Here is a 13,462-nt window from a genome sequence, read left to right as displayed (position 1 = left end):
TCTGGTGCAGCTGTGGAGGGGGGAGCTTGGATGATTTTGAAGGGGCCAAGGGAGATTCCTCAAATGTATGTTGGGAGTGCTGAACCTCCTAGATTTGACAGAAAAGAAATACTAAGCATGTGATCCCTGTGGCTTAGGACCTTGAAGAATGGCAGCATTTTATTCTGGGACTTTTCAATGCTCTTATGGCTCTTAACCCCCCCCCCCCCCCCAAGGATTATCTGTTTCTGTTCCTCCCAGATGTCTTGGACTGATTTTTGAGTTGAGCTTGAGGATTCACTTTCTCCTGGCTCTTCTATGGAAGAATTGTCCTTTGGAGATATGGGTGGCTGTATGATGCAACATTAAGTGGAACTGTTCCCAGGTTTCTGATCAAAAAGTGCTAAACTATTGCAGATTCTCCTCTGCCTGCTGCAAGTACCTCCAGTGTTGGATGCCCTTTTTGGGTACTTGCACTGCAGCTTCCTCCCTGATGCTCAACCTCCTCCCCTAAGAAACTGGACAGGTTCTATAATGTTCCTGAAGCTCAAGTTTTTGTATAAAAGTTCTTCCACTGATCCTGCTGTTAATTTCTGTAGCCACTGAGAAGCCATCCAAATATCTGTCCTCTCCTAAGCTTGTATCTCCATAAGGACAACTGTGCCATAGACAAGTATCGTAAAAAGGTATATACCTCTGCTACCATAGTTTTCAGGGCCATTAATTACCTCTCTAACACTGGAGATTTTGTTTGATTTGCCGGTTTGTTTCTCCATTGGATATATTCCTATTTATTACCAGGCCGATTTGACTAGGTATGTCCTGGCACTTCTCTCTCCAAACATGGGAGAGTTCTGTCTGATGTCCCTGATTTGGAAGGCAAGATGTCTGTCATTTCATTTGAGTTCTGCTTCTCAGGTGGCTTGTCATTCTGTTATATGTAGTTGAGATGCTGCTGATGCCTCTTATTAAGGCAGGTGCTTCTGGATCTGTAATGAGGTATTTTTGGTTACACCTCCCAGGCTCTGCCTGAAGACAAAGGCTAAATTAGACCCCCCCCCCCTTTAAGACCACCAGCATCTTGTGCTACTGTTGCTGAATTGTTTGAGACCCTTCAGTATAAGGGTGAAGTTATGAAAGATTTGAAACCTCTGTCTCCTTTTCCTAAGTTTCAGAGAGATTATCCCCCTAAGCTTCCCTTTGTCCGTAGGCAGCCTAAATGGCTGCCTAGGGACGAGTGTTTCTAGGAGATGTTTTTCTGACAAAAGTTTTCAGAGTTTTAAGGATCAAAAGCCAGATTTTCCTGACTGATCTATTTGACTTTCAGCCACTTCAACCCCCCCTACCAAATTTCTCAGCTAACCACATTTTCCTTTAGATCTTCAGAATGAGGTACAGGGGACCATACAGCCTGTCCCCTTGTGTCAGCAGGGAACACGTTTTTATTGCAGGATATTTTTAGTTCCCAGAAAGGAGAGCTTGACACCCATTCTAGACCTGTCCTTTCTCAAGGTTCCCCCTTCAGGATGTTGGCTTTTCACTAACTCTTGATGTCCCTGGATTTGAATTATGCTTACCTTCACATTCCTATTTGTGCTGCCTTCAGTAAGTTTTTGCATTTCTCTTTCTTCCTCTCATCAGTTCTCTGCTTTGCCTTGTGGTCTTTCTACAGCTACTGGGATCTGTAATAAATGGCTGGCCCCTGTAGTAGCCTTTTGTAGACTCCAAGTAATTAAAATATTCCTTACTTTGGATGACCTTTTGATTCAAGGGCCCTTTCTGCTTCAAGATCTGCACTTCACTGTTTCTGTGCAGCGTGGGGTTCACCCTCAATCTCAAAAGACTGCCTCAGGACTAAGTGTTCCTGGGTTATCAGATTTAGACCATTACATTGTTGGCTTGTGTCCTGGGTCCCAAGGTCCTCTCTGGCTTATTTCCAGTCCCTTCTACCTGTTCCAGTCCTTCCTGCAAGAGAATTTATCCAGATTGTGGAGTATATAGCATCCATTTTCATGGCTCCTTTTGATAAACTATACATAAGGAATTTTCATTGATATCTCAGTTTGGCTCCAACATTGCCACCCTCTGAAGTATCTGCTTCCAATTTTGCCTTGTCCCAAGCTCTAGCTTCGCTGGTGGATTCACCAAATTTCCCTGAATCTTCCTTTTCAGGTTACTGTCCATACTCTGGAACTGTACACAAATGGTCGCACAGAAGGATGGGGAGCCTCCTGCAACAAACTGTCCATGGTCTTTGGTCTCAACTGGCAGACCATATTATCAAGGAGAGGAGGGCTCCATTTGCTTTACAGACCTTTCACTCCCTTTGGGTTCCAGGTCCTCTAAAGTTTTTTTTAAGACCATCAGTTGTGGTATATCAGTAAACAAAGGAGCACAAGATCTTAACTGATTTACAGGCTCTATCTTCAGGCATGGGATTTTGCTGTCTGCCATCACCTGATTCTTCAAGTGGTTTACATTCCTTTAGAGCAGAGTCTTGTGGCAGTGTTTTGAGCAGGTCCAGTGCAAATCCTCACAAATGGATGCTTTTTTCCCTTCTCCACATAATCCTTGAGAGGGTTCTTCACACCTTGAGTTTGCAAAGACCACTCCAGTATTACTTTGACAGAGCAAAGCACATCAGGAAATTTGAGCAGCTTTTTTTCCTTTCATACCAGGAAATTGGGTTTGGTGGTATGTAAGCAAACCAACACTTCCTGGATTTCTTGGGCAATGTTTTTGCTTTTTTCTTGGCAAGTAGCTTTTTTTTGTCCATGCTCGTTCTCTCAAGGCAGTTGCCTCTTGTGCTTTTTTCAAGGCAATGGATACTAGATCTGTCTTGGAAGCTACTATTTTACCTTCAATACTTTCACTCAACATTGCAATTTGGATGTCTAGGATCATGGGGAGTTTTGCCTGGGCCATCTTGCATGGTTTTTGATGGCTGTTTTATGGCTACTTTATTGTTGGGACAGTAGAAAAGCTACTGTAAGGAATATTGCAACAGTAATAAGGAAGGCAAGTACAGTTGTACAATACCTTGCCATAAAAGTATATGTCCTACTTCTCACTGTTGCAGTATTCTGTCCCTCCTTTCTACCCCTATTAAATTTTCTATTCTGGCCAAGGGGTTGGTCTTGTATTCTTTCCTCCTCCTTCCCCTCTTGGATGTGCATGTTGCTTTCCTTTGGTTTTTCTGGGGCGCTTCAGATGTTCGTGTTTCACTGTTGCAGTCATGACTGTAGGGTTCTTCCTGCTGGCAGGCAGCCCTTTGTCTGCTAGAATCCCAAAGTCTGGGTCCGGCGTCGGCTGTGTACTCACCCTCCCTGACAGAGCGCCAGGGGTACAAAGCTCCCAGCCGACGCCATGTTCTCCAGTCTTTCTTGCCGCGCGGTGGAAGCAGTTCGCAAGTGCAGGTAGGCTGACTCCTGTTATTTTTAGTGCTTCATACCGAAGACTTCTTTTCAAAGCCAAGTACCCCGTGGGGGAAATTTTTTCTTGCTCCAGACAGATGTCAAAGTTAATAATTGTATTTCATGTGGGAAGCAAATACATCATAAGGATTTTCACTCTTACTGTATTCCTTGTCTAGGCCCTGACCACGACGTAGCTAGTTGTCGGTTTTGTGCTAGATTTAATCAACGTACTATTAAACTGAGATACGATTTTGCCTTTCATTACTTTGGGAGGCAATTTAATTATAACATGTCATCGGACACGCTTCTGACTACCGGAGTTCATAAAAGGCTCTGACTACCGGAGTTCATAAAAGGCGCAAGGATAAGGATAGGCCTCCGAGGTCCAAATCACAGTTTACAGTCAGCCAGCTGCTGGTTCGGCCGTAGTCAGTGAGACGCTTTCGCAGCCCCTGTCTGCCATTACAGAACAGCTTGCTGAAATGGACTCCCATGAGGAGCAAAGTAGGCCTTCGAATACTCCAGGTGCAGGTCCTTCAGATAATGCTCCCTCAGATGGGTCCGGAGCCACTGTGCAGGTACCGGCTTCCAAGGCGGTTTTCAGGCCTACGCAGCTTCAGGTAAAGGCGAAGACAAAGGCAGACTTCTAAAACAAAATCTCAAAAACAAATGCTTAAAATGGAGGAGGACTTGCTAACTATGATTAGGGGTTCACATCCCCCTCCTGATAAAAGGCCAAGACAAGATTTGGATTATGAATCCTCTGATCAGGCATCTTTCTCTTCAGTGTCTTCCTCTGAGCAGGATTATACTTTCCCTCCTTGAGGATTCTGATGCTGAGGAATCCATTCCTTCAGCTTCTCCTCCTGAGGATTATTTTGGGGAAACTTTACATGACATGAGGGAACATTTTCACTGGGAAGAGCAGGGAGTACTCTGAATCTAAGAGAAGGCTTAGAGATTTCCTTCTTCCCCAGCACAGACCCCTGGCTATTCCTCCTATTTTGGATATTGTGGATGGTGTCTTTTCTGAGTCTAATTTAACTCCTGACTCCTTTCCTCCTGCCCCTGCTAAGCCTGATAGATATTAGAGTCCCTGACTCCCACCAGTTTCTTTATAAAAATCCTACTGCTGATCCAGAAACCATTTCTCAGGGTCCTAAGGGTCCTAAGGGTGTTAAGGCCACCACTGCTAAGAACCCTATTCCATCAGATAAGGATTCTAGAGCTTTGGAGAGATGGGGCAAAAAAGTGTACACTTCTGCTACTTTATCTATTAGGGCTTTAAATTGTCAATTTCATATGTTGAAATATGTGCAATACCTTTTGTCTGATATGAAACAAAAACTGGGTACCATTTCTGCATGTGCAGACAAGGAATTACATGATTTGATGCATGCTACTGAGCAGGTGGGAAAACATACCTTACACTGTGGTTTTGATGCTTTGGAGGCCTCTTGCAGGGTGGCTGCCACTGGCACGGTCATTTGAAGGCATGCTTGGTTAAAGGAACAAAATTTGCCTGATCAAGTGAAAGCAAAGTTACTGGATGCTCCTGTTCAACATAATGTTTTGTTTGGGTCTAAGGCTGAAGAGGTTATAAAGAAAATGGAGGATAAGGCAAAATCCATGCAAATGGTTAAGGGTTTCTTACAAGTTCAGCCTCCTAGATTTAGCAGAAATTGGCCAGCTAAAAATTGGTCCTTTCTCAGCTCGGACAGGCCTCAGAGGGGTAGATATAGGCGCCCCAGAAGGAGGGCCCAAGCACAGACCTCTTATACACCTAGACAGTGGAGTGCTTCCACCCCCAGGGGTGGAGAAGATAGGTCTCAACCTTACAGAAAACAAGCTCAATGACTCCCCCTGCATGGCTTCAGGAACCTCTCTCCTGGAAGCTCCTCTGGGAGGAAAACTCTTTCACAGAAATTGTACTTGCATAACCCAAGACAAGTGGGTTCTTGATGTAGATTTAAGAGGTTACAAATTCCACTTTCACACCTTACCAAAACCAAACGGATGGCCAGACCTACCAAAAACTCAATGGGCAGAGGTATTAAAACAGGTGAGGTCCCTCATGGCTATGAGGCCATAGAACTGGTTCCAAATTCAGAGACGGGACAAGGCTTTTATTCAAGACTCTTTCTAGTTCCCAGAAAACAAAATACTTGGAGACCCATCCTGGATCTGTCAGTCTTGCAATTTCCTTGATATACCAAAGTTCAAGATGCTTACTCTGTAGCAGCTCCTGCCAATGTTGAGCAAAAATGCATGGATGGTGACATTGGATTTAAAGGAGGCTTACCTGCACATTCCTGTCGGAAAGGAGTGCAGAAGATACCTCAGGTTCAAAGCAGGCCCGAAACATTACCAATTCTCTGCGCTGCCCTTTGGCTTGTCTACTGCACCCAGGGTCTTTACCAAGTGCCTGGCACCAGTAGTAGCTTACTGCAGATTCAAGGGAATTCAAATTTACCCTTATCTGGACGACTGCCTTATTCAAGCAGACGGCAAGGACATTTTACTCCAGCACCTGGAATTTGTTCAGAATCTAATCAAGTACCTGGGATTCGCTGTGAACGTAAAAAAATCAAATTTGACACCCACTCAACAGATAACTTTCCTGGGTGCTCTTTTAGACACAACAACCCAGATGGCATTCCTGATCTCAGGAAAACTACAGCTGGCTTCAACTTTCAAAAGCCTGGCGTTAATGTCTCCGCTAACTGCAAGGAAATTCCTGCAGGCTTTGGGTTTACATGGCTTCCTGCATCCTACTCATACCATATGCAAGACTGCATATGAGGAAGATACAATGGTACCTAAAAAGCGTATGGTCCCAGCATTTTCACAGTCTGGAAATGGTGATTGCTGTCTTGCCTTGCCTGCAAAATGAATTCCATTGGTGGGCAATGGCATGTCTTCAAAACAAAGGGAAAGCCTTCAGTCTACGTCCAGCCTACCAAGTGATAACCACGGACACCTCGGATTATGCATGGGGAGCCCACTTGCAGGGGAGAGGCCTGCAAGGTTTTTGGACAGAGGATCAGAAGCATCTACATATCAATTTAAGAAATGTTAGCTGTGCAGAATGCCCTCTTGGCTTTCAGGGATCTTTTACAGCCAGGGCAACTACTGATACGGACAGACAACACCACAGTTATGTGGTACATAAACAAGCAAGGGGGTTCACACTCCTAGCCATGACTCTATGGAACATAGCACTAGCTTGCAAAGTGGACCTACAAGCACAATTCCTGCCAGGATAACAAAACACTCTGCAGACGGCCTGAGCAGGAACCTGTTAGACCCACACGAGTGGATGCTGGACACCCAAATATTCAAGATGATTACAGAAGCCTGGGGCTTCCCGGACATAGATCTATTTGCATCTCCCCACAACTACCTGTTACAGACCTTTTGCACAAGGACATATCACAAGCTAGCATGGAAAATGGATGCTCTCTCATTCAGTTGGAGGAACCTCTCTGGGTATGCCTTTCCACCATTACCTCTTCTACCAAGGGTGTTGTTAAAAATAAAACAGGACAAACCAAAGCTGATCTTACTAGCCCCAAATTGGCCTCTACAATTTTGGTACTCAACACTGATAAATCTATCCCAGGAACCTCCTTGGATTCTACCTCAGATTCCAAATCTTTTGTCTCAACATCATGGCCAGATCCTGCACTCATATCAAAACTCTCAGCCTGGCAGCCTGGTGTATTCAGGGCCTATGATTAATCCTACCCTTTCCAAACAGGTCATGGATGTTATCTTAGAAGCTAGATGGCCTAGCACTAAGAAATCTTATGAAGGTAAATGGAAGAGATTTTGCACCTGGATGCATGCTCAGTAATCGGATTCTCACATTCCAAATATTCCATTGATTCTACATTACCTTACAGATATGTTGCATAAGGGTTTATATTTTTCCTCCATAAAAATACATGCCTCAGCTATCTCTGCACATTATAATACAGATACTCCAATTTTTTCACATCCATCTCAGAAGAGCAAAAAATTTAAGGCCCCCTTAAGGCACCACCCATTCCTGCCTGGGACCTCAATTATGTCCTGGAAAAAACTTACTCTGCCTCCTTTTGAGCCTGCTGCCACATATGATATAAAGTATTTATCATGGAAGACTGTTATCCTACTGGCTTTAACTTCAGCCAGGAGAGTCTCTGAGTTACAAGCGCTCATGGCTGTGGAACCGTACATTATTTTTCATCAAAACAGGATTTCTTTGAGGACTAACCCTACTTTTATGCCTAAAGTAGTTTCTAAAGTGGCTTTAAACCAAACTATTCACCTGCCAACTTTTTTCCCTAATCCACAAAATAAGGGGGGGAGGATCTTGCATTCTTTGGACGTGCACAGGCAGCTTTGCTTTTACCTGGACAGAACCAAGGATATCAGGAAAACAGAACTGTTTGTTTCTTATGCAACAAATTCCCAAGGCCAAAGCTATTTCAAAACAGACAATTTTCTAAATGGATTGCTCATGGAATCAGATTTGTTACTCTCATCATGGAAAGCAAATCCCAGGAAAAATTAGGACTCATTACTAGAGCTGCTCCTACTTCAGCTGCCTTTCTCAGGGGAGTACCTACCAAAGATATTTTGGAAGCTGCAACTTGGGAGTTCAGTGCATACTTTCTCTAAGCACTATAATCTCCCTCTTTATCCTAAGTCTAGGGCAGGCTTTGCTTCTGCAGTCTTGCAAGGCCTTCTAGCCGCCCTACTCAATAACCATCACCCTTTATCTCAGCTTTGGGATTCTACCCTACAGTGATGACTGCAACAGTGAAACACGAACATAGTACAATTGTGTACACTTACCATAAATGTAGATGTTAGTGTCTTCACTGTTGTAGTCTGGGTTACCCACCCTCCTGTCCCCTCTTATGCTTTTATTGGTGTGATTCCCTAAATCACCCTTCTGAGGTGTATTTGCTACAGGGTATGGGGTTTGTTCTATGTTACATTTTTGTTTTACTTTTAGCCTTCATTTTTGGGCACCTGACATCTAGGGCAAGAAAAACTGGAGAACATGGCGTTGGCTGGGAGCTTTGTACCCCTGGCGCTCTGACGTCAGGGAGGGTGAGTACACAGCTGACGCTGGACCCAGACTTTGGGATTCTGGCTGACCGAGGGCTGCCTGCCGGCAGGAAGAACCCTACAAACACTGGACCCCACCCAGTTTGGGTTTGTGAAGGGCCGATCTTGTCTGCTGAACCTGATTGACTTCTTTGAATCAGTCTCCAGAGCCATGGACAAGGGTAAGGTGGTCCACACAGCCTATCTAGACCTTGCCAAGGCCTTTGACACCATCCCCCACTCTGGAATCATAGATAAACTAAGTTGGGCATTAATCCCTATGTCACCCAATGGGTTGCTAAATGGCTTACTGATGGAACCCACACTGTAAAAGTAGCCCACTCCAAATCCATCTCCAGACAAGTGACAAGTGGAGTACCTCAGGGTTCAGTCCTGGGGCTGCTCTTGTTTGGCATCTACTTCTCTGAAGTACAGGTCAACACTAAGGGACTCTGGCTAACAAAGTTTGCAGATGACTTCAAACTGGGAGCCATTATTGAATCCCCAAATGATGTGGATACTCTACAAAAGGGCCTTACAGAAACAGATGCTTGGTGCCAGAGCCATGGCCTCAAGCTCAATGCCAAGAAATGTATTGTTATCCCCTTTGGCGAAAAAACATGTATCCATGAATTACCATATAGGTGGCAGTACACTAAACACAGTGTGATAAGAGACTTGGGGACACAGGTGGACAGTTGTCTCACCTTCGATAACCACATCAGCACAACAGTCAGGAAATCCTATGTGGCACACCTCATCACGAAGGGCTTTTCATCCAGAAAAAAGGAGGTCATTGTCCCACTGTACTCATTCCTCATTAGACCCATTATAGAATACAACACCCCATTTGGTATGTACCTCTCAAGACATCTGCAACAACTGGAAAGGCCTCAGAAATACCTCACTAAAAGAATCACAGGCCTAAAGCAGATGCCCTACGCTGACCGCCTTAAAAAAAAAAAAAACTCCAGCTATACTGTCTCATATCGTCTACTCAGAGGCAATCTCTGCTTAACATACAAGGCCATGTCAAACCCAGAGCTGTTGGACATGCTACACTTAAAGAAATCCCAATCCCTCAGAGCCACATGCTCCAGGGATCTAAACCTTGTCATCACAATAAACAAAACATGTTGGAGTGATGGGTTCCTGACCCAGAGACTCCCCAGACTCGAATAGATTGCCCATACATGTCAAGCAGAGTGCCTCTTTGGACCTCTTCAAGAGGAGCCTTGATGATTTGATGGGAGAAAGGAAATTCACCCCAGGGATCACATCAGTCGTCCTGCTAGACAGGGGTCCAGGAAAGTAAATAATGTGGGAAGAAATAGCCAGGGAATTGTTATGGCTAGGCTTGTATAGGCCCTAGGGCTGATAGCCTAGTACCAACCTATGAACCTACAGTGATGACTGCAACAGTGAAGACGCTCTAACATCTACGTTTATGGTAAGTGTACACAACTGTACTTTCTGAGGGTTAGGCACTTGTATGTCCCGTATGTACCTTATTCCTTGCACATAGGACATTTGATGTATGGCACCCAGAAGGTGTAAAGGCTTTTTTATACCAGTATGAAGTTAGTTGTCCTCTGCAGGCTATCCCAAGAATAAAGAATACAACAGTGAGATGTAAAACGTATGCTGTTATGGTAAGATCTTGCACAACTGTACTTGGTCTCTTACAAGGAAATCTGGCTTGGTACTAATCTGAACTAATGCCATCTGGTATTGCGATGGCACACACAAGGATAGTACAGAAAGAGACTTAACTCTGTAGGTTACTGTAATTCAGATTCCACTGCTGAGTAGTGGAAGAAACTGGGGGGGTTAAATTGCATTCTTGGAATCTACCATTGACAAGTGTTTTCACTTGGGCTTTAATGACAGTATTATATGGTACATTTCCATTTCTGACTTGTACTTTCAGATTAATGCCACCAGCCAGTGTAGCCTGATGCATGGGAAGTGCTGTTAAAGTTTGTACTTTAACTGTAATATTGTCTCTTGTATAGGAATTCATTGCTTTTACCAGTGGTAGCTTGGTATTTCTTTGCTTGTGAAACTTTGCCATTAGCTTATAGCCACAATAGTGAAACATGTAGGGTAGGACTTTGAATAACATTTTTGTTTCTCAACAGCCACCTCCTTCACCTACAAGGCCAATGTATGAAGTACTTAAGGATCTTCAACCCCTCCAGTTGCCATCTTCACCCATCAGGGTGCCCAGCTATGAGATGTCAGAAGTAAGTTAAATACTTGAGTTTCCGTAAACTCAACTATGTGTTAAACATTGAACAAGCAGTACATTTTTGTTCTACTTTTGTGTTTTTAAAACTTATTTGTTGTACTAGTGATGTCAGACATGTAGATTGTCTATAACAAGCCAGTATGTCACCACCTGTTCTTTATGCTTGAAAGAGATGTAATAAAACAATCCATTCAGGTATTTTAGACTAAGGTATTACTAGATGACTGACTCGCAGACAGTACTCAAGCAAAGGCCTTTTAAACAGTGAGACAGTTTCAGTAGGAATTGCCTGACAGGTCCTCTGTGTTATCCTGCTACCATGCATTTAGTAGATTCTGTAGGAAGTGAACAAAAGCTTGGTGCTTAATGTTATGAGCTGCAAGTGTTTCAGTACAGAAATGGTGCATTCCTTTGTAATTCTGAATTCTTAATTGGGTACCTCTAAATGAAACTGCTAAATTTTGTATTTTAGTAGCACAAATGCAACACCATCCTTCGTTTCTGTAGCCATTATAGGTAACCAGATTTTCTTCAAACTCAGTTTGTTGGAGTCCTCTTCAGTTCCCACTTGTATAGTGGAATGCAGGGAGCATTGAAGATGATCCACAGTCATGAGTTTTTGCACCAGTGAAGTCATCTTTTTTTTTTTTTTTTTTAACTTGATGGGGGTGGGGTGTAAGTCCATTTAATACTTAACTTTGGAATCATGCCAATAGCTGAAAGTTGGTTTTAAGGTTTGCTGTTTTTGGTCAAAAATGACTGCAAAAAAGTGACTTGAAGTGGCATTGGGGAAGTTTTTACTATACAATTATGAAGAGTTTTGCCCTTTTCCTTAATATGGTAACTTTGTAAGTCACACACTGTCTTGGGGGAGGTTAGCCACTTCAGTGAAATGGTCCATCACTGAATATGGACTTTTATCAACGTTTTTTGCCTCTGGGTGATCTACCACTGAATGTTTTTTTCTTGTTTCTGCTTCTTTTCATAGCTTTTACGTTTGCCTCATTTTGCTGCGTGTTTTATTGCTGCATATTGCAGGTCCCTTTGAGAATTTTTTCTTCCAGAGGTCAATGACATCTAAGACTCCAGTCTAGATGTTTCTTTCCAGACCTGCTGCAGCTGTGTCACAGGCACAAGGACGAAACCTGGCTGTGTAGACAAATACAGCACGAGTGAGACTGCGTTAGCAGCGTGGCTTTGGAAGCAGAGAGGTAATTTGAGTGAAGAAACCATACAAGTGTAAGGAGAATATGCAGAAGTTCTACAAAAGGTCAGGGTCCATTCTTCAGTTTTTGTGGCAGTAACTGTAAATACTGCAACACCATTCTGCTCATGTCAGCACAGCTGACTGTTTAAGACACTAGGATTCATAAATGAATGCTGTGCACTATCTGTTCAGGATTAGTGTTTATGAACATAAGTTATGTGATATGTTAGCTGTAGGTTGATATCGATCAAAACCCTTTGGCTGAGGCATTTGGCTCTCAAGTCTCATCTAAAATATAATTAGTACTACAACAGGACTTGGGAACGGGTAGCTCTAAGACAGGATATCATTTGCACAATTTAATAGTTCCTTCATGTGCATGTTTTTGTGCACATGTAAGTGTGTGTATCTTGGTTTAAAAGTAAAGTTCTGCTGTCCATTGGTAGGACATCGCTAATCAGAGGCAGCAGGAGTATAGGGCATGTCTTCAAACTTTCCTTCCATCAAATAAGTTTTATTACTAATGAGATTTTACCTGAAAATTCTGAGCAACATGATTTGGGGTTGCGTGAAAACTTCATGTAAATTTATTTGAGGGCATACAGCTGTTCACTTTCAGTGTTCCCATAATAAATTATGCAGCTTTGAAAATGATTAATCCTTGCGTTAAGATAAAAATCTTTGGTATGCAGATTTATTTCACTTTTTTCCTCTGGGATGTAAATGTTCCTGTTACAGTAGTGTCTCTGGCTGAAACTGTTGTAAGGTTTACTTGGTTGGTCTGGGTGACAGCTGACTCTTGAATATTTTTTAGGTGTTTTGCTAGGCAGCATTTGCAGCACAGGGTATATAGGGCAGCCTTAAACCTGAATGTTGGTGATAGGAAATTATTTTTAGGCAGCTTAGAAAAAGGCTTTGCTCTTAAGCATCATTAGCAAGTTGCTTGAACGGTCTATATTTTTAGCTCTGAAAATGAGCTTGTCACTTGATTTTATGAGCAGCACTTTATTTGAAAAGGCCATTTAGGTTTTGTAGATGGGAATTCGTGGAGATTGATTTGAAGACTTCATTTTGCAGTTTCACTAGTCTGTTAACTGCCAGAGGTTTCAGACTTCAACTTTGGAAGTGAGAGTATCATTTACTTGGGCATCAGTGTTCCTTGTACTTTTGCAAAGTACAATATATAAAAGTTGGATGCATTTACATTAAATTGAGCATTTTGACGTAATGTCGTTCCCTACTTCAGTTAGTAACCCACAAGGATATAAAGGAGTTGTATATAATTTGAGGAACTCATACACGTAAAGGGATCCCAGGCTAAATCTCTCCAAGGATTTTGGAGTTTGATTTATTTATTCCAAAATGCTTCCTTTGGTAATTATTGCTGAAAGATTACAGCACACCAGTTTTATTGCAGGTCTTTTTCCTTTATATTGGCCAGTCTTATTGTCCAGAAAGGTTTAATTCCGTCCACAACCTAATGTGTCCTAAAGTAAATGCAGAGTGCAA

At 42.9% G+C, this 13,462-nt stretch overlaps 1 protein-coding gene across 3 annotated transcripts in view; it reads left to right on the top strand.

The window, feature by feature from the left end:
* The window catches only part of LOC122802746 (glycogenin-2-like), a 1,303,570-nt gene that overhangs the window by 663,111 nt on the left and 626,997 nt on the right, over positions 1 to 13,462 (top strand). For all 3 annotated transcript variants that reach the window (XM_044072514.1, XM_044072513.1, XM_044072515.1), the window contains exon 9: positions 10,637 to 10,741. In XM_044072514.1, the coding sequence (XP_043928449.1) occupies positions 10,637 to 10,741 (105 nt within the window). The remainder of the gene's footprint in view (positions 1 to 10,636; positions 10,742 to 13,462) is intronic.

The sequence above is a fragment of the Protopterus annectens genome, chromosome 5.part0 (genome assembly GCF_019279795.1).
Source record: "Protopterus annectens isolate FY-2018-M chromosome 5.part0, PAN1.0, whole genome shotgun sequence".
In the NCBI taxonomy this organism is placed as follows: Eukaryota; Metazoa; Chordata; order Ceratodontiformes; family Protopteridae; genus Protopterus; species Protopterus annectens.
The sequence above is the reverse complement of the archived record's forward strand: the minus strand, read 5'-3'. Positions and strand labels throughout refer to the sequence as shown.